We start from the raw sequence: 22,631 nt of genomic DNA, 5'->3' as shown, positions 1-22,631 counted from the left end.
ATACGATCAGAGTGTAACCGCTCGACCCTTATGTTAAGTTTTTTTTCTTTCTTTCTTAACGCGGCCCTCTTTCTTAAAGCGGCAATATTCCAGCTATATGACGGCGGTATGTAAATAATCGAGTCTGGACCAGAAAACCAGTGATTGACATCATGAGCATCGATCCACGCAATTGGGATTCGATGATTTGCATCAACCAAGTCAGCAAGCCTGACCACCCGATCCCGTTAGTCGCCTCTTACGACAAGCATGGTCGCCTTTTACGACAATCGTTATTATTCTAACCCCGGATCTTCACGGGTCTTATTGGAAGTGGGCTGTGTCGCAGGACAGTAGTTGCAGCAACGGCTCGTCAAGTTCATGACACAGGATCGATTCTCCACATTGGTAAACTGTGTTGAGCCAATTTCTGGTCGTGAGGTTGCTTATCATTGACGTCCAAACACACTCTCAGTCATGGTAGTCGGATCTTATGACAAGCATGGGTTACGGGGACCATTTCCTCCCCTGGAATCCACAAGGGAAAGCATTAACTGAAGAAGTGATCAACGATGGAGGGAAATAGAATTAATAACACACGGTCAGAGAGTTCAAATATTGTAGCCACACGGTCCTTGATTTAAGTGAGCGCTGAGTTAACCTAGTGGTTACAGCGTCAGTTCGTCACGCCATGACGTGCGTTCATTCTCTACATGCGTACAATGTCTTTAAAGCCCAGTTCTCTGTCCCTTGTCGTGAAATGAATGGAATATTTCTAAAAATAGACGTAACAACCTACGCGATTCTCTTAGTCAGCTCTTGTGACAAGCATTGGTTACTGTCGACAATAATGTTGGAGAATTGTCAAAGTGGTGGCAATGATGGGAAATATGTAGAAGTACAAGAGACGATAACCATCTACTGAAAACGGTTTCCAGGATATATTCCCTTGCTCTCATTGCTCAAAGCCATCATGGCTTTTGGCACATATTGAAATAAGGATATTTCCCGTTTCAAAATTCTCTCGTCAACCCACGTGTGCAACGTTACCCAGTCATTAAACGGACAAATTAGTTGTCTTGGCACATATCTATACTTTCTTTCGCTGCATTTGCTGTGCTCCAGACCGTCATTACATGGACAAAGTATATACATTTTGGCAGAGATCATGATTTTGTTTGTGGTTTTACGGCACAGTCATCTGTATCACCCTGGTATGTAAATAATCGTGCCAGGGCTAGCCAAACCAGTGAATGATATTATGAGCAATGCCCCAGACTGTCGGGGTGCGGTGACACGCACTGAATCAAGTCAACGAGCCTGGCCACACGATCCATTTAGTCGCATTAGCAACAGACTGATGGGGATCTAGCTATTCCAACACGAGTCTCCACGAGGTCAGATCCTAAGTACAACAGCTGTCCTGTCCGCTGCTTGTCTGCTGTCCTGTCTGCTGTCTTGTCAGCTGTCTTGTCCGCTGTCCTGTCCGCTGTCCTGTCTGCTGTCTTGTCAGCTGTCTTATCTGCTGTCTTGTCAGCTGTCTTATCTGCTGTCTTGTCCGCTGTCTTGTCAGCTGCCCTGTCCGCTGCCCTGTCCGCTGTCCTGTCCGCTGTCCTGTCCGTTGTCCTGTCCGCTGTCCTGTCTGCTGTCTTGTCAGCTGTCCTGTCCGCTGTCCTGTCCGCTGTCTTGTCCGCTGTCTGCTGTCCTGTCCGCTGTCCTGTCCGCTGTCTTGTCTGTTGTCTTGTCTGCTGTCTGTCCTGTCTGATGTCGTGTCCGCTGTCTTGTCTGCTGTCTTGTCCGCTGTCTTGTACGCTGTCTTGTCCGCTGTCCTGTCCGCTGTCTTGTCTGCTGTCTTGTCCGCTGTCTTGTCTGCTGTTTGTCAGCTGACAATGCATGCATATATGGTTGTATATATCAAACTGTATACAATGTCTATAACCATCTTATTTCTCAAAAATAACCTATCATGTTGAACCTTATGCGGAGGAATACATCGGAATGAGATTTAGAGTGAAATCGGGCACTACAACTACCCCAACCAGATGACGGAATAGGCCGACCCGATGCATGTTTGTTGGGAATATCCCCCGATCTTCACCCGTAGACATTGTATCGTGATGAAATTCAGTAATCTGTACACGATTCCCACATCAATTCTTGCTAAAGTCTACCATGCGCGCTGGTAGAGCGTCGCTAAACAAAGCATCCGAGCGATTGTCACATTTCATAAGGTCAGTCTCTGCTGCCATTGAGTCGAGCGAATAAGAAGTCTCACTTCCGCAGTTTCTACAAACCTTTTACACAGGAAATCAATAAATCAGATTATCCCCCTCGTGCTCTGACACTTTTGGGGGATGACTTCTTCAAATATTTATAACAAGGGCCGAGTTGGACGTGTTGCAGCTATCATCAACACGCCCTTTCAATACCATGAAATGAAGTACAGATGACACGCAGGCAGCATGGCCAATTGAACCGGAAATGATTGGGTTCGGAAAAAGAGATTGCTAACGATTTCTGATAGTATTTACAGACTCCCGACCTTTATACACAATTGTTTGCACGCCATCTTACTGACGGGCAGTCCAACTGCAGCTTTGTTAGATAGATGGAATCAGGCGCTAGGATATCAAACGGTGCTCACTTGTAGGACGTTCATCACTCACTCTCGGGAATACGGACTATTTCAATGCAGACATGAACAAGATTGAACATGTTATCGTTACTGACCAAACCAAAATATATTTCCATAATAAAATCTGATTTTTCAGTAACACCATCTAAATGTATAAAAAAACGGAAACGACAGAGAATAACCAGTCTCGATTATCCACAGAAAAAGGCAAACTAGCGGTGAAAATTTTATGAATGGATCACCGAAAATCAGTGATGACACCAGGTGTTAACGAAAACGTTATGCATGCCCTGCCCTACAGGCAGAACCCGCCACTCACACAAGTTACATCAAAAAGTAAGTGTGTGTTTCCTGACGCCGCACACCAGTACTAAACAAACCAGAAGGAAGATACCCTCGCAGATTTCAAAACGAATGCAATATCAACATTATCATTTAGGACACCTGCATTAACTTCGTTGCTAATAAGCCCAAACAAGAGTCATCAGAAAGATGACATATCCCCCCGGCAGCTGTCTGTAATGTAACCACAAGTAAATGTGCAATTCTGTATGTAATGAGTTAAGAGTTGAATGTTCTTAAAGAAGCATACATTGTTTACCAACAAAAGTTCCACCATGGTCGCATCCATATGAAATGGAAAGCAAAAACGTGTGTTTTTGTGTGTTTTTTTATGCAAACAAATGACAAATTACAAGAAACAAGCGTATAGTCAACGAAGTCATCTATATCCCCGAACCATTTTAACACGTTATGGTCCCAAACCAGGTAACTGACCCAACATTTCTCTTTGCCCATGTCAAAATAGCTGCAATGCATTATATGCCGGGGGGATAAGAAACACTTTCTAACTTCCTGACATGCAAGGTAAACACGCTATAGATTAATACTAAAAAAAACACACTTTCCCTTTATAGTTTAACATGAAATTTAATGAAAATGTAAATATAAGCGTCAAAAACCTTTCCTGTATTGATAGGAAATATTTGCCAAAAACAGAGTCGATTGTACAATTCCGACAATATCATGAGCATGTGTTTATGAATCACTATCAAATAGTTCCTGAAAGGTGAGCGTATCCTGCTTCACCGGTCACAAACACATGCAAAGGCATGTCAATTGTTCACTTGAAAAAAACAAGGGAGGGTATGGTTCAAGTCAAAATAGGGAATTTCATCGGACATCATGTTTGTCAGTGGTGCGTCTTATTTGAAAACGTCCTCCGCATGTCTACCATAAAACGTTTTGAAAGCTTTACTGAGGCCTTGGATGTTGTCACATTGATCAAACAACTTCTGGGTAAGAACCGTATGGCGCTCTTTGAAGCCTCTGGAAGAAAGAGCATCCTCGGGTGTACGTCAAAATGCTAGAGCTGAAGGAATATTACTCGACATAAAGGGAAAGTTGAATATTGGAGTGAGTGAGTGAGTTGGGTTTAATGTCGCTTTTAACAGTGTTCCAGTCCCTGAAACCCACGAGCAAGGGTATGGTGCTGACACACCAAGAAACATAATCGGGGTGAACCGGGATTCGAACCCACAATCATAGGTTTCTTGCGTGCCCAAGGGACTTACAACAAGCATAGTCACCTTTTACGGCAAGCATAGATTGCTGAAGACCTATTCTACCCCGGATCTTCACGGGTCGTCTGTACGATATGTTTATTTCAGAGACTAGATGTTAGTCTAGGATGTTTATGGAGCTCTCAAAAACTGAATGGTCATTGGAATCCAGTACAAAAGAGGAATGGACACGTCTACGTGGTTTCGAGTAAAGTCAAAGGTTGATAAAACTGATGAATGTTTTTTGCAGACTTTCCCTCAGTTATGTACTGACCTTATATATAGTAGTATTTGATACTAGTATGTCACACATACCAAGTTCTTTGATCAAACAATGAAGTGATGGTTATTTTGTTTGAGACCTTCTCAGCATGCTCAGTGGGAACAGCTACAAACGTTTCATGTAGGACAGCCTGAGTTAGGATGACAGCAGAAGTCCATCCATAGGACCTGGAAATTACTGATTCGGGACCAGAAAAACCAGTGATTATGTGATTGGAGGAACTGATGACACACCATCAATCAAGTCTGACCACATCATCCAGTACATTCGTGACCAATTCCGGGACAAGCCGAATAGCGACTCGTGCCCCTCTCGTGGCCATTTTTGCGACCGGGTTCCGTCTTAGCGCAAACGGGCATACCTAAAACAATTGTCAACTCGTTGCGTAATGGTTCACATATATTTCCCCATATATTATATATATTTCGGATGCAATTTAAAGCACATCGGGACACGCAGAATTATACAGTATGATTGAATACATTCAACTGTGTCTTGGGTATATTTTTAGATGCAAGACATATGGAAAAATCAAAATTAATTTCTGAGGGATTCTTTGACGAAGAACTTGAAATCATACGCGCATGCTGATTGGTTTGTCGTATTTTCGCACAAAACATTCATCGATAGGGGGACGAGTCTTCTTGCAGGTTACGGAAAGGGGCGAGTGGTGACGAATGCATCCAGTAAATGGCCTCTTAACACTGGTGGAACCCTGTACCCAGGTATTGGTGATGACATTCATCAGTGTTTCAAACCAACTGCAGATCCTGGCAGCCAAGGGAGACAACTCTCCTTCAGTACTCATTGAAAATAAACACTTGCCTTTAGTTGTAATAACATGAATGTATTTCTTTCTCTGACTGCTACCTGTACAATTATATACAGACATATCTGCATCTCGCTCTGTACACATCAACAACATCTGAACTACAATGATCAATGAGTAAAATACAAATACTTTTATACACATTAAATGATTGAGTGAGTTGAGTTTGACTCTGCTGTTAGCATCATACCAGCCGTATCACAGGGAAAATGATTCAGAATGATATCAAAATGACAGAAACAATGGAAATGGGATTCTTTCTGACTACTATTGACCATTTTCAGACAAATATATCTGATGTGACCTCATTTCCCTCTTGACAGTCCCCTACAGATTAATTTGTTCGTTTAAAGCCTCACTCAGCAATATTCCAGCTATATGACGGCGGTCTGTAAATAACCGAGTCTGGACCAGACAATCCAGTGACATTGATCTGAGCATTGATCTACGCAATTGGGATACGATGACATGCATTAAGTCAGCAAGCATGATCACCCGATCCTGGCAGTCGCCCCTTAAGACAAGCAAGGGGGTCTCCCTTAGAGGAATTTATACACCTGTTAGTGAATGTTCATACATTGCATAAAATTGTATACACAATGAAACAGACAAAAGGAAAAAGTGAGTGGGTCAGTGAGTGAGTATGGTTTTACGCAGCTTTTAGCAATATTCCGGCAGGTGACACCACAAATGGGCTTCGCACATTGTACCTACGTGGGGAATTGAACCCGGGTCTTTGGCGTGACAAGTGAATTCTAAATCCACTAGGCTACCCTATCCCCACCCCCCCCCCCCCCCCCCCCCCCAGGAAAAAACTGTTTATGTGTTTCAGCCATATTTTCTTAAGGCCAGTTACTTTCTACTTGGATCAGACTTATTTATGTGCTCCTTCAAATGAGAAAGAAAAAGAAAGAGACATGTTTTGCCAATTGCAAACCTGGTCCTTGTGTTTAAAATATTTTTTGTACTAAGTCAACAGAATCTTTTTTTATGCCCCCCCTTTCACTGCAACCACGAACATCCTGAATCACTCTGAATAGGAAATCTTTCATGTTCGTAGATAAATCTCAATCATTTCTTGAAGTTCTTAAATGAATGTTATTTGATTCACAAACATTCATACAGTTCGCGTGAGTTCGTCGAATTGGCGTGAAAGTTTTTTTTGTCAAAAACTTTAGTGGAAGGGTCCCCAAATTGCAATTTCATGGCTGAATCGTAATCCATTCATAATTAATTCTTATGTTCCGTAACAGATTTGTAATAGATTCTTTTGCATTCTTGGCTATTCTTAGCGATTCTTGGCTCCCCAAATGTCTTGTCCTCAAACTGAAAACATCCCGAAACAGCCAAGAATGTCCCGAGTCAACTACGAATTAAGAATTAAGAAAGAACAACATTCGGCATATTCGTTACTTAGTCGTAGGTGATTCTTACAATTTGTGCATGATCCGTACATGAATCTTGTAATTCGTACATGTTTCTTAACCCATTCCTGGCATTCTTCATATTTTTCAACCCGATGAGCCACGAAAGTTTGCAGTATTGGCCGAATCATCACAAATTTCAAAAGTTCCGGGTGACTCGGGATATTCGTGGTCGTAGTGAAAGGGGGGCATTAGTCTTAATAGACATTTTCTTAATCCCAAATATACATAAGATATGGAATTATTAATGGTTATATGAAAATTTGGCCTTAAAAGCACAATGCAGGGACATGATCACCAAAATATTTCTTGCAAAGACTGAAAGTCGGAAACTGACAATGATATCAATGACATCAAAACAACTTCAAAGACAACAAGAAAACAACACAGATGATATGTGTGTAAGAAGTAAAAACAAGCGATGTAGCCTGAAAACTGTACCAAGCTTGTACCCTGGTTGTACACGAGTGACACATCTTAACAATCAACAAACACAATGGCTACACCTGGGAAAATGTCAAGCACCTCACACCACATATTTCTATAAAACAGCCATTGTTTGGGTTGTATTCTGTATTCATTTCATGACGATCACTTTTAGTGTTTTTTACATGAGTGACATTCCTATAGAAATACAGACTCCACAAGGCCTGTCTAATGGCCTGTGTTGTATGTCTCACGGCAATAGTACTGGATTACCCTTTCCACTGCATCCCTGCATCCCATGACCCAGGAGTTGTGACCATCTGGATGAACGTACACTTCTCCTACAACAACTTTCTAGTTAATACAGAGGGTATCATGAAATTGTTGCAACTGAGATCAGCGCCATATGTAAGTATGCATGGGCGGATACAGAGGGGAGGTGCGGGGATGCGCACCCCCCCCCCCCCCCCCCTTTTTATTTGAAAAAAATCTTTATTTCTGTATAAATTACCACCAAAGACAATAAATGGATCTTAATTGTGCACCCCCCCTTTTCAAAAAAGCTGTATCCGCCAAGGGTATGTATACATTTTCAAAAGATACCTGGGAGCGTGGCATATATGAACGAACATAAGGAAGAGATGCTGATTGGCTTTTTTCAGGTGAATATTAACAAAAAATTAATAACTACAATATTGTTCTTAAAAAACAACTCATACTTAAGAGTTTCTATATTTCTCAGTGTTACACAAAGTGTGTACGTAACAGGAAATCACAAGGCCACAACGTAACTCCACGTTTCCAGGAAAAATTATCTTCAATCTTAGGATTGGCTTTTTTCAGGAGCATATAACAGAGCCATAAACTGCCATATTGGTAACTGTCCTTCAAAACCTTCTCCCAGCTAGGAGTTTGATGATTTCTCAGTGACAGTGTCACCATTGTTACACAAAGTGTGAATGTAATAGGAAATCGTGACGACACAACTCCAGGTTTCCAGGAAGCTGATTGTACTTAATGATCTCGTCCTACTAAAACAATGTCCCTACTGCTGCCTTGCGTACATACATGTTTTCGTTCACATCACAGACACCATGTATAGCAGATAAATCTTGGTTTTGTCTGGTACAAAATATGGTTGGCATACACATGTCTCATGAATGTTAAGACTGTTTGAATCTGAACACAGCGTTAGAACTTAGTTCTAGTCCTGTAATCCTTCCCAAACTGCCCAATAGTTAAGATATAATAATGACTAGTTGAAATTTGCCATTTTTTTAGTTTTGCTATATGTTATCATAAAAGGACTAGTGGACTAAAAAGTTAGTTTCTACTGCTGCAAAAACATTCTTAATGAGAGATTAATCTTTGTCTAAACCTTGCCACCACCGTTGCTAAAAAGTTTGTTTGAAATATTTCGGTGTGTAACACGAAAAGTTACTTCAACAAACTTGTCAGCAATCATGCAAACTGAGAATAAAGTCCAGGCGAACTGGTAAACATTTCATTCGGCTGAAAATACACATGAACTCTAGCTGCTACACCTCTGGGTTCAGAGGAATGTACAGCACCATGAGACTAACAGCACAGGTAAAGCGACCAAGTCAGGGGGAAATGCTGCCCACAACAATATCTCAGTAGATATACATGGGGAAGGCTTCCAGTATAGGCTCTTAATAGTATTCCAGTTATATAACGGCGTGTCAGCTTAATGTGGGAGGAAAGCCCGAAGAGATGCAGGTCTCAGATATTTACCACTTCGGTGAAACCCACGAGCACGGGTATGGTGCTGACAAACCTAGAAACATAATCGGGGCGAACCGGGATTCGAACCCACAATCATAGGTTTCTGGCGTGCCCAAGGGACGCAACTCTGCACAGCGAATCGCGGTGCTTAGACGACTGGGCCACCCATGCCCCGTTATTAGCAAAGGGTACGGACAGCAAGCAAATTACATGTTTAAATGACATGGTGCGTAATTTGCGACTAGCTGATCGGCAAGTGCCAACAGATCCCCACTGTCTCCTGAAACAGTTTGGCTTGAGTCAAACCAAACTGTTTCAGGAGGCAATGGGGATCTGTCAAACCGTTTGACTGATTTAGTGAGTGAGTGAATGAGTTGAGTTTAACAACAGTTTGAACAGTTATAAAATTGTAAAACGGCAGATCCAACTAATGCGGGATGAAAGCCCAAAATGATGCCAGTAATGGATGCTGATGAAGCCGATGAATATGGGAATGATGACACAGCATCACCTGAATCTAAACATACCGTGTTGATAAACATTAACAGACAGGGATAAACTATGACAAAAACTAAACATCTTCTTGGCAATGTGGCAGTACGATGGATCAATCACTTCTCTTGAAGAATACAAGTTCTCACAGTTTTTTCAAGTTGGACTTTGGGTTGTACACTGAACAGTGCATATATACCCAACACAAAGATCGTAAACAACAAAGTTGTACTGACTATTCCAAATCTCTCCGAGTAAAGCTGAAAATACAAGCAAAAAGCCTTCCAGTGTCTACATACCAGTGATCTACCGTAATTATAGTCCAGCTATCAGAGAGGACTGACAAACCATATCTACTACAGACAGTTTAGATCCCACCTCACCCAAAACCGTTCTAAACTTCAATATTGAACCAAAACGTTTTTCAAATTATTTTCATCAACTGGGCTTTCTTTTCGACTATCCCTCTTGGTTTCTGGTTGTAACCATGGTAACAGACCAAGCTGACCGACTTGGCTACAAAGTCAGGTTTACTGATAATACACAGAATATTCACTGTACGAAACAAAAGACATGAATGAAATTAAGCCAATAACCATATCATTTAGTTCATTTTTTGTAACAATCATAAAAAAAATAAAAGGAAAATCACTGCAGGGAAGTGTTGTTTTACTTTTAACACACATTGGATGACTGAACATTATACTTTATAAGTACAACATCGTCACAGGACACCCAATAACAAAGTTCACGTTAAAACCATGAATAATATACACAACATGGGCATTAAAACATGAAGAGTTCAGCAGCCAGTTTTGGAAACAAGAGATCAGTATATTTCTCATTAGCTGCAGTCCTTAACTGTGGTTCATTAACATCTATTGTGTAGAATCATGTATCGTAGTCGTCATCTTCTATTACTTTCTGCTGCGGCAGCGAGGATGACATGCCCGACACCGACGGCATACAGGGGACCTGAGACATTGGGGGCATTGAATACGGGATGCTGAAACGAAAAAAACAAAACATTGTAGCTAACACTCAACTGAGTGGCTATGAACATTTTACAGGTGTCAGGGGCAGACGGGTAGCCTCGTGGTTAAAGCATTCGCTTGTCACTTCAAAGACCCGGGTTTGATTCCTGACATGGGTACAATGTGTGAAGCCCATTTCTGGTGTTCTCCTGATATTGCTGGAATATTGCTAAAAGCAGCATAAAAGCGTACTCAATCACTCACTCAATTATAGGTGTCAGGCAAGTAGGCCATTTACACCTTGCCCTTAATACAATTTGGATAAAAGTCTAGAAATAGGGCTAAATATCATGAACAGAGAAACATCATATGTTTGAATAGAATGAGTCAGATTTTATGCTGCTTATATATACCAAGCGATATTCAGCGATATCACGACAGGGGACACCAGAAATAGGCTTCACACAGTGTAATGTGTACCCAACCCAGGTCTTCAGTGTGACTTTGTGCTTTAACAGAGGCCTGAATTACATCTGGAACTTCCTGGCGAAAATAACCCTAGGACATCCTAGACCAGCTAATGACATCAATACTCAGAATACTCAAGGACTCAACCATACCATTACACTGATCTTTTTGAACAGTGCAGCAAATAAGGCGGCGAGAGTTAGTTCCCCTTATACAAAGAGGTGCATGCTCCTTCCTAGCGCGTGACACCTTCGTTACACTCTCAGTAACATCGCTGCCACCAGTCTGGGCGCGGCCATTACAAGAATCTTGAAATTTGCCCTTCAACCCCATATGTAGTAACGTTGATACTTTTGTTTATGTCTTTGGGAATGCCATCATATTTCAATTTGAAAAGGTTTATGACTGACCATGTTTTCCATATGAATTTACTTTGTTGTTTTAATAATCAGATTGGTTCGAGATTGCAGACGGAAAATCAACCAACTTCTCCCTTACATTCTTACTATATCAATAACACAATAGTTTTAATGAAACAGAAATTCAAATTGACAAACAAAGAAAGTAATTTAGCAGCGATAAGTGTATTCTGTGTCACGACAGTCGTCGGTGGTTTATAAACATAACGGTCATTCGGTTGTGAGTTCAACTCCAAGCATGGTTGTGGCCACCTATTGACAGTCGGGAGTTTGGACTGGTGGCAGCGATAGTATAGAGAGCTCTGCGAACGGGCTATCGCTGTGAGGAGCTTGAAAGAGGTGTACATCCGTGATCATGTTTAGCCCATAACAAATGGATTGCAAGAAATCGTATTACAGGTACTAGAATATCATCAAACTTATTTATATATATATATTTTACATCCTAGTGTGGGCAACAGCTGTTTAAAACAACAAGGATATATATTAAAAACCGACTAGAAATATTACTCTGTATGTATTTATTTTGATATAGAGTACAAACAGAAGAGTGATACTTCCCCTTCAAGACAATAGGCATCAAAAGGGACAGATGCAGGCAGGTTTTGGACATATCATAGGGTCACAGCAGATGGGATTACACTGCTTTCATGTTTCAGTGTGTATATGTGTGTGTGTGTGTGTGTGTGTGTGTGTGTATGGGGGGGGGGGGGGGGGGGTTGGTTGGTTGGTGTGTGGGGTGGGTTTGGGTATGGGGGAGGGGGGTGCAAAGGGGTAGAGGTAATAATTGGTCAGGGATCATTATTTAGTTAATTTTGTATTAGCAATTATTATAGACATCAAGTGGATCAGTAGGATTAAAAGTTAAATTATTACAAGGTGTTAACTTGACATGCAGGCTGGCAATACATAATATATTTACTCTTATGACTCTGACAATTGCTAAATAATGTTACTTTATCATGGACTTAATACGATTATTGCAGAAAATAAGTCCTGTATGGTTACAAGAGAAAAACAGAAGGAAAAATTATATTAATATTTCAAGCAATTCACATTTTTGCCAAAACATGTTAGTGGAACTGTATCATAAGGGTGAAAATAGACTTCTCTACCAGTAGGTTCATGAATATTATCCAGAGTGATATGTTATCGCTCTTGCTGATAGAGAAACATTTATGCTGAAACTTTTACCTAACAAGCTTGGATGTAAGCCAAATTCAAGGTTGTTATATGACCAATGTATTGTCACACTTCCGACCTTTTCAAATGAGTAATCCGAATTACAAGCTTTTTAAAGCCTGTTTGATCTATGTGTACACAATTGGCAGCTCAACCTGTATGAGATACGTGCCCTGGGGTGGGTTATCTGAGTGCCTGGTGCCCTGGGGCGGGTCAGTTGACCTGAGGAGACCTACTCCACACCTGGGTCAACATAACAGAAGTATTGTGCTCCATCTTGAGCTTGTTGAAAGAAGAATGCTCAACTGTCTATTGCTTCTTGAATGACTTTTTGGGGGTTGTCAAAACAAAATTGAAATTTCAAAATCATATATTTTGATTTAAACAGAAAGGTTCACGAAAAAAAAATAATACATAAATGCACAAACATTATGTTGAGTGGTGCTTTGAATGAAATTACTTCCCTTCTCATAGTGACCTACTTTGGAGAATATTTCTTAATTTTGAAAACAAATTTGGGAGAGGAATACGACAATTCCTAGACATTAAATATTATTCCATATTTGCATTTTTTTCATCAGTGAATGCAACCTGTTAACATACCTGATGGCAAACCAAAAAAACCCCAAACCTTCAAAATGTCCATACATTCCACATTTGTGTAACCGTGACTATGTAAGACAAAAGTCTGTTTAACTCCACACCGTCCACTATCCCAGCTATATGATTAATAATGATGTTATAATCGCGTCTGAACCAGTACAATGATTTGTCCGACCATCAAATCGCCTCTTACGATAGCAGGAGCCCAATTCCAGAGCTCCAGATTGGCTGCGTATCTGCGTAAAATACGCATCAGAAATGCAGAAATACGTAACGAACATTATGGATACGCTACAAAAATAAAACTTGTGCGTATCATTAAAATATTGTTAAGTAACCCTGCATATTCGATTAGCAAATCAGCAACTTATTTTGAAATTATAAATGGGCATTCCGTCAACCTTGCCAAACTCCACGATGACAGTTACATCATGATCAATTGCCATCACACTTTCTTGTGGAAGTATCGTGGTATTTTTGAGTCCGATAAAGCTCTCTAACCCACACGACACCAGTTTGCAGGGACTAGATGAATAGTGTTTTTAAATATTTAACTTAAATACCCACATGTGTAACAACTAGTGGGTAACAGAAATTTGAATACCCATATAGAATTACTGATACCCAATGATTTTAAAATGCATGGGTAAAATACCCACAACACCAAAAGCTTATCTGGAGCTCTGCAATTCTAACCTGGAATCCCCAGGGGGAGGGGGGCGAGCTAGCAGATGGTCAACACCTACCTGTTGAAAGGCATCTGTGGTGGGCATGGTGGGAGTGACTGCACATGAATGGGGTGTGGCGCTGGGATGTGAGCTGTGGGGGGTGAGTTCAGCTGCTGGCTGGTGGAGGGGGAGGTCATCACAGGGGTGGTGGGTGCCGACGTCCCATTGTTCTCCTCCTCATCCGTCTCTGTTTCCTCATCATCTTCATTTGCCTGTCAGTTAAGGAGATGTACAACATTGAGACATCATGTATTTCGTCCTTGTTTTATCACCTAATTCCATAAGAGAGAGAATCTATGGATGCCAAATTCTTTACTTTGAGAAACACAACATTTTGGAGTATATGCTTACTCCTTCATCCCCTAATGATGGAGTAAGCATATACTCTGAAATGTTGTGTTCCTCATAATAAAGAAGTTGGCAAATACAAATTCTCTCTGTTATGTGTATCACTTCTTAATCCCAGTCAAAGACCAAATTCCAGTACATCACATGTCAGAGCTCCAGATAAGCTGCGTATCTGCATAAAATACGCATCAGAAATGCAGAAATAGGCAGTAAAATAAAATTCAAGCGTATCAAATACGCAACGAACATTACAGATACGCTAAAAAAATACAAAAAAAAAACTTGGGCGTATCATCAAAATATTGTGATGTAACCCTGCGTATTCAATTAGCAAATCAGCAACTTATTTTGAAATTATAAACGGTCATTCTGTCAACCTTGCCAAACTCCACGATGACAGTTACATCATGATCATTTGTCATCACACTTTCTTGTGGAAGTATTGTGGTATTTTTGAGTCCGATAAAGCTCTCGAACCCACACGACACCAGTTTGCAGGGACTAGATGAATAGTGTTTTTAAATATTTAACTTAAATACCCACATGTGTAAAAACTAGTAACAGAAATTTGAATACCCAGATAGAATTTACTGATACCAAATGATTTTAAAATGCACGGGTAAAAAATACCCACAACACCAAAAGCTTATCTGGAGCTCTGCATGTACTCACAGAGAATTATCCAGCCTCATTAAAATCAGGTCTTTCACTCTGATTCAGGATTTCCCAATGTCAAAATCTGACACACCCTCAACAAGATTTTGAGCTGTGTCAGCTTTCTAACACAATTCAATGTCCAACTGGCGGCCTTGGACAATGCTCAACATGCTCAAAGGACAAGTTAACAAATGTTTGGTTTTGAGAAAAATGAAACCACAGCTGAAATATATTCTCATGATGATGATGAAAGATGTGACTTGAACGACAGGATGTAATCTATCCACAACCTATCAGAACTACTCACATAGGTTCAATTTTGAGATATATGAATTAGATATGCTGGAGTGAATGTTCTGCTCACTCCTACTGAGAATTTCAAAAGTCTCCATGCTGACTAGCTGAAAATAAAGTCCACTTGATACGACCTAGTCTGGAAGAGTCAGATCTTGATGGAGAGCTAAAGTCTCCATGCTGACTAGCTGAATATAAAGTCCACCTGATACGACCTAGTCTGGAAGAGTCAGATCTTGATGGAGAGCTAGAGTCTCCATGCTGACTAGCTGAATATAAAGTCCACCTGATACGACCTAGTCTGGCAGAGTCAGATCTTGATGGAGAGCTAAAGTCTCTATGCTGACTAGCTGAATATAAAGTCCACCTGATATGACCTAGTCTGGAAGAGTCAGATCTTGATGGAGAGCTAAAGTCTCCATGCTGACTAGCTGAATATAAAGTCCACTTGATACGACCTTGTCTTGAAGAGTCATGTCTGGATTGAGAGCAAAAAGTCTCCATGATGACTAGCTGAACATAAAGTCCACCTGATACAACCTAGTCTAGAAGAGTCAGATCTTGATGGAGAGCTAAAGTCTCCATGCTGACTGGCTGAATATAAGTCCACATGATACGACCTAGTCTGGAAGAGTCAGGTCTGGATGGAGAGCTAAAGTCTCCATGCTGACTAGCTGAATATAAAGTCAACCCGATATGACCTAGTCTGGAAGAGTCAGGTCTTGATGGAGAGCTAAAGTCTCCATGCTGACGAGCTGAATATAAAGTCTACCTGATACGACCTAGTCTGGAAGAGTCAGATCTTGATGGAGAGCTAGAGTCTCCATGCTGACTAGCTGAATATAAAGTCCACCTGATACAACCTAGTCTGGAAGAGTCAGATCTTGATGGAGAGCTAAAGTCTCCATGCTGACTAGCTGAATATAAAGTCCACCTGATACAACCTAGTCTGGAAGAGTCAGGTCTTGATGGAGAGCTAAAGTCTCCATGCTGACGAGCTGAATATAAAGTCCACCTGATACGACCTTGTCTGGAAGAGTCAGATCTTGATGGAGAGCTAAAGTCTCCATGCTGACTAGCTGAATATAAAGTCCACCTGATACGACCTAGTCTGGAAGAGTCAGATCTTGATGGAGAGCTAGAGTCTCCATGCTGACTAGCTGAATATAAAGTCCACTTGATACGACCTTGTCTTGAAGAGTCATGTCTGGATTGAGAGCAAAAAGTCTCCATGATGACTAGCTGAACATAAAGTCCACCTGATACAACCTAGTCTAGAAGAGTCAGGTCTGGATGGAGAGCTAAAGTCTCCATGCTGACTGGCTGAATATAAGTCCACATGATACGACCTAGTCTGGAAGAGTCAGGTCTGGATGGAGAGCTAAAGTCTCCATGCTGACTAGCTGAATATAAAGTCAACCCGATATGACCTAGTCTGGAAGAGTCAGGTCTTGATGGAGAGCTAAAGTCTCCATGCTGACGAGCTGAATATAAAGTCTACCTGATACGACCTAGTCTGGAAGAGTCAGATCTTGATGGAGAGCTAGAGTCTCCATGCTGACTAGCTGAATATAAAGTCCACCTGATACAACCTAGTCTGGAAGAGTCAGATCTTGATGGAGAGCTAAAGTCTCCATGCTGACTAGCTGAATATAAAGTCCACCTGATACAACCTAGTCTGGAAGAGTCAGGTCTTGATGGAGAGCTAAAGTCTCCATGCTGACGAGCTGAATATAAAGTCCACCTGATACGACCTTGTCTGGAAGAGTCAGATCTTGATGGAGAGCTAAAGTCTCCATGCTGACTAGCTGAATATAAAGTCCACCTGATACGACCTAGTCTGGAAGAGTCAGATCTTGATGGAGAGCTAGAGTCTCCATGCTGACTAGCTGAATATAAAGTCCACCTGATACGACCTTGTCTGGAAGAGTCAGATCTTGATGGAGAGATCAGATTCTAGTGAGATTTTCATTCATCATGTTTATTAACCATTGACAATAAAGACATAATGTATATTCTCTTGTCCAAAACATAATCCAAATGTTGCATGTAGAGTCAATGTGTATTGATAACCATGGTAACATTGGATCTAAAGAATCAATTAGATAAACATTACCAAATTGGATCCATGACTATTGCTGTGTTACAATGTATCAGTTGACTGAGCTGTAGAAATATTGACCACTCACGTTAGCTTCTGAACTTTCCGATGAGGACTTTCTCCCTGTTCTCTTCCTTGTACTGGTGCCTTCTCTGGGCTTCCGTGGCCTGTAAAAAAAGAAAAAGGAAATACCTGGTAATCACAATGGTAAGGCCTTGATATCTAAATATCGAATCTTAAAATGGGATTTAGAAGTTGTATCAACGAGTGAGTGAGTGAGTTGGGTTCAATGCAGCTTTTAACATTATTCCAGTTGACAGTGTGTCAGCTTAATGTGGGAGGAAAGTCTGATGTGATGTAGGTCTCAGACGTTTACCACTTTGGTGAAACCAACGAGCACAGGTATAGTGCTGACAAGTCTAGAAACATAATCGGGGCGAACCGGGATTCGAAGCCACAATCATAGGTTTCTGGCGTGCACAAGGGACACAACTCTGCACAGCGTATCATGGCACCTAAAACGACTGGGACATCCGTGCCCACTTTGTATCAACGATGGCATGGTTGACATGCCCCACCCAGTTATTGATCACTAACTTGATAAAGGTACAAGGTACCAAATTATGAAGATTCCGGGGTAGAATAGGTCTTCAGCAACCCATGCTTGCCGTGAAAGGTGACTATGCTTGTCGTAAAAGGCGACTAACAGGATCGGGTGGTCAGGCTCGCTGACTTGGTTGATGTATGTCATCAATCCCAATTGCGTGGATTGATGCTCATGATATTAATCACTGGATTGTCTGGTCCAGACACGATTATTTACAGACCGCCGTCATATAGCTGGAATATTGCTGAGTGCGGCGTTAAACAACAAACCAACCAAATTATTGCATGTAAGTTGACATGCATAAGTCAAGACTGTCTTTACCAAAATGTCCTGATACCGCGATATTTTTTGCACAACAACCCCAGTACATCTGGTGTGCATTAGCTGATGATTATATAGACCTATATCATCATGTTGGTTTTGTTTTTTAATGCTTCACTCAGCAATATTCCAGCTCTATGACCATGATGACAGCAGTAGGGGTGAAACGATACATGCTATCATGCTAATAGTTCTCAGGAATGAAGTTGCTAAGTTCATAATTTCATTTATTTGACACTTATGTACACTTTGCCAACAAGATGAAAACATGCATGATTTTGAAAAAATGCAACATACCGGTATTTTCCAAATGCATCGTGATATGTATTCATTCCCATTTCAAATTGTGGTATACTAGTACACTGAAAATATCATGCACCTCTACTCTTACCACACACATAGTTTTCAGAGGATCAGTTCTAACCTTGAATCCCCAAAGGGTCCAAACATCATGAATGTTGCCTTTCAGAATGGGCGTGATTAGTCAGCAGGAGACAAATTGTTTGTTTGTTTGTTTAATGCTGCAGTTAAGAAATAGTCAAGCTATATGATGGCATATGTAAATAATCGAGGCTGGACCAGACAATCCAGCGAATGATATGATCATCAATCTAGGCAATTGGGATACGATGACATGCATCAACCAAGTCAGCGACCCTGACCACCCGATCCCGTTTTACGCCTGTTACGACAAGCACTGCCGCATGTTATGGCAAGCATGGGTTGCTGAAGACCTATTCTAACCCAGATCGTCACGGGTTAGCAGCCAAATCTCATTACAATTGTCATTATGATTTCTACAAGAAGTGGGGCACTTCTTGGCTTCAGTAAAACTGTAAACAAAACTGACTCCTCAATGGTGTTGATTGAGATTTATAAACCTATTCATTTGGATCGCTATTAAGTAAGAGACTTCTTTCTATAGGCATTAAGACCTATTGTGAGGTTTTACTTTCCAGTTGGGTTAAATCTCATAAACAGGGACGTTGTAGTGTCCCTGGGATTCTATATAATATCCCAGGGATTTTATATAATATCCCAGAGATTTTATATAATGTCCTGGGTATTTTATTAATATAACTTCTGTTCAGATTGTAACATGTATTGAAATGTAAAATCAAATGACAAATGTTTTCTTTATATTCCCGAGGATCAAACTCGCAGCCTTCATATCTGTAGCCCAGTGAGTGTACCACGAGGCTACAGAGGTGTTGATAAGCCTCACTGGTGTTTAGAATATCCTTTTCAAGATCCGTACGCCAGCAACAGACATTTTACCCGCGTTTCCTAAGGTTCATGGAAAGTATGTTCGAAGCATACAAATGTTGATAAATGTTGTTTTAAGTTTCTTTTTTCGCCCCCGTGGTTTTTTCCCTCTCCCCATGGCATGCTCTGTCTACCAAAACCTCATGAACGTGTTTTCTCCAATACTAAACATATGGTAACGAATCCCGCTACATTGGACTGTTGATGTCTCAGTCACCACAGCTACTAACCCTCGCGGTCCCCTCGGTTTCTTGGGTTCAGCGGCCCCTGAGTTCTCCCCTCCATCTTCCTCGGTCTGGTGGTCCGGGATGTTGGACACGAGATCCCGCAGGAAGTCAAACTTTTTCTCTGCCTGAATTGTCTGCTTTCTAAAGTCAAACAAACAAAACACCATGTAACTATTACTACCTGAACGAAACAAATATTATCACCTGACAGACTGACTTCACACTTATCTTTGTCTTTCATTATTGGATCAACAGAAAATCGTTTCGTGATGAATAGTTATTTAACAAGTGTAATACGCCATTGCCTGAGAGTGAAGAATTTCCTTCATAGCGTCAATTTCATACCAGTACTTGAGGACTATAGTGGAAACTATGACATGTTACCATGGTTACATCTTCCCAAGGCAAGAGCGTAAACTGGCTATAAAAGTCAGGTTTCCCCCCTTACTGAACTAGGCTGGTATTATGGTGTTACATTTTGGCTGGACTAACGAGTCTATGCATAGTCCAATCAAAATCGAAATCCGGTTCGTAAACTGTCGTGCAGATTTCGGTTGACTGCAGGATTTGCAAAGAATGTGCACCGCCAACTGGTTGTCAGCAGATATTTTCCAAATCGTTTTTCATGTTTTTAATCAAGGTGCTCATATGATTTGATGCATTTCGCGAAGTAAGACCCGTTTCATCACAATATAGATCTTGATTATCAATCAGATCGCCCTGGATGGGCGTCACCATTTTGTATGAGTGAGTATGGTTTTACGCCGCTTTTAGCAATATTCCAGCAATATCACGGCGGGGGACACAAGAAATGGGCTTCACACATTGTACCCATGTTGGGAATCGAACCCGCGTCTTCGGCGTGACGAGCGAACGCTTTAACCACCAGTCTACCCTCGCCCCTCCATTTTGTTTGAAGCAAATGCAAGTGATACGAGAGGTGGATTGGTCTATAGGAGAGGCTTCGAAGTGACATAACTGGTAATAGCCAGTGGTAGCGCTACGATCGAGCCAAGGAATTCCAGTCTAGATCGGCAAGGGTGGAAACGGGACTTTTAAAGTCAGTTAACTCTCTTGCCTGGGGAAAATGCCATGGTTACAGCAAATTCATTTTCTGTAAAGAACAGCATGTAAGCCATAAAAACTATCAACAGTATAGTTTGAAAATAGTTTGTCATATCAAATTTCTATAAGAGAACTTCTTTACTATTTTGGGGAATTATATGATGATCATACTTACATGTGTGACGTTGTAAGGGTTTTTGCATTCTTTGCTGTTGTAGTTTCATTGGTCTTGAGAATGAGAGATTCAATGAACAGCTCTAAAGCCCTGGCTGTGAGGAAGGTTAAGAAATATGCAACAAGAAAGTATCTCAAAGATACAAGACAGTTTGATGAAATATCTCAAAATAAATATGTACGCAAATTGACTCATAATACAAAACAATGATATACTCCTGTAAAAAACATGTTAATTATGCATTCAAAAAAATATTGAGAATGCACAAATTTTATTCCACCCACTCTATTCTACAATTACGATTCCATTTTCTGACATGAACATGAGGAAGAGGCAATGTTAATCCCTTATGTAAATTGAGCAAAATTGTAACCGGGTAACAGCGCAAATGGTAAGCCTGAATAATTAAATATATACCTTTATTCAGAGACAAAAGACCATACATCCAATTAGACAAGGTACTTTCAGTGACCATATAACAATCCAATGGTTGTACATGAATGAATTTATAATAGAAAGAAGTGGGTGTGAATCTGACTTTCTAATAACTTACACTTACAGGGGCTGTGAGCACTGACAAGATTAGAGAAGCTGGCGGAGGTGTTAATTGTCCAATTCTAAACTTAACAATGCATCTTAATTAGTAACACAGATGTTAATAACTGGCTTGTTCCACTCTAGAAAATCATAAAACAATTATCATGGTCCATGTCAACTGTCCAACATCATGAACATGTTAAGCGTCACCAATGTTCAACATGCACTACATGGTATTTTTAAAGGGTTAGACAATATCCTGAAATTGTGTTGATAAAACTAAAAAAAACCAACTGTTTTACATGAACATGACGAAGAGATAAAGGGATTAACATGATGTAAGCATAATTTCGGATTAGCTGACATCTTCTAATTCCAATATAACTGATATTATGACAAGAATGAGACACAAATGAACCGTATCCTTTATCATCTTGACACGAATAATATGCTTGTTTTGTGAGAATAGCCTTAGAATCTGAGAAAAGTTCACTTTGGATGAAAAACAATTAACATTATCTGAGCTGAACATTTTATTTATTTTTGATAAATAATACATCATTGAACATGTATACTGAACAATGATTCAACTGAGCATATTGTCCCAATACAAAATTGTGGCAAATTTAGATTCTAAAAAAGCTGATGTGGTAATGGTATGATTGTTTGTTGTTATTGTTTACATATCATAAATAGGAAATACCACACACAATTCACTGGAGTTTAGAAAAACTAAACGTTTGCCAGGCAATTCTTAAACACTATTTTGGTAATGAATATGTGTATTCACGATTTACATGACTATCATTAACATATCAATGTCGAAATGTTGTTTTTAATGATCGCAACTAAGTGTCTCAGATAATGCCGTTTGATTTTGAAGTCGATGGTGATTTGTCTGATGAAAAAGCAATTGCTGAAGCATTCCAGAGCAACACCTAATAAAACATAAACTTAATAACAATAATTCAGCATCTTAGATAGCCTACTGACTTTTCCACAAAGGATACAAATAATAACTGGAACAGCCGCAGCCACTTTTCCAACTTCATCATCGGTTTGCATGATCTTCTTAATTCTTGCCTGAAAGCATGAAATGTAGGTTTTGAGTGTGTCAAGGTATCGTTTACATCGATAGAATACATAATATACCTGTCAAGGGTTTCTTACCGGGGGAAATCGTGAATTATACTTCTTCTTTTTGCTCGGCATATCTATCTTTTGTAGGGAAAACAGGGGTTCTTATCAACCGGAAGTCAAAATGCCTGAAAGTAAAAAGAAGA

The 22,631-nt window shown here is 40.4% G+C and overlaps 1 protein-coding gene across 1 annotated transcript; it reads right to left on the bottom strand.

Moving 5' to 3' along the window:
- Window positions 1-7,616: 7,616 nt before the first annotated feature.
- LOC139443340 (dr1-associated corepressor-like) lies at window positions 7,617-22,600 on the bottom strand. The gene is made up of 7 exons (XM_071224320.1): window positions 22,519-22,600; window positions 22,359-22,431; window positions 20,812-20,905; window positions 19,575-19,712; window positions 17,239-17,317; window positions 13,769-13,962; window positions 7,617-10,382 (listed from the first exon to the last, which is right to left on the bottom strand). Exons 1-7 carry the CDS (start codon window positions 22,558-22,560, stop codon window positions 10,268-10,270), a joined length of 735 nt encoding a protein of 244 aa, XP_071080421.1. The 5' UTR covers window positions 22,561-22,600; the 3' UTR covers window positions 7,617-10,267.
- Between the last annotated feature and the right edge of the window lie 31 nt (window positions 22,601-22,631).

The sequence above is a fragment of the Haliotis cracherodii genome, unplaced genomic scaffold (assembly GCF_022045235.1).
Source record: "Haliotis cracherodii isolate W230 unplaced genomic scaffold, xgHalCrac1.p SCAF_5, whole genome shotgun sequence".
Taxonomy (NCBI): domain Eukaryota; kingdom Metazoa; phylum Mollusca; class Gastropoda; order Lepetellida; family Haliotidae; genus Haliotis; species Haliotis cracherodii.
The sequence above is the reverse complement of the archived record's forward strand: the minus strand, read 5'-3'. Positions and strand labels throughout refer to the sequence as shown.

Coding starts and splice junctions, on each gene's coding strand:
- LOC139443340 (XM_071224320.1), bottom strand. CDS start 22,560: ATGCCGAGCAAAAAGAAGAAGTATAATTCACGATTTCCCCCG. Junction 20,906..22,358: donor GGCTGTTCCAGTTATTATTT/GTATCCTTTGTG, acceptor CCTTCCTCACAG/CCAGGGCTTTAGAGCTGTTC. Junction 17,318..19,574: donor AAACCGAGGGGACCGCGAGG/GTTAGTAGCTGT, acceptor CTTTTTTTACAG/GCCACGGAAGCCCAGAGAAG.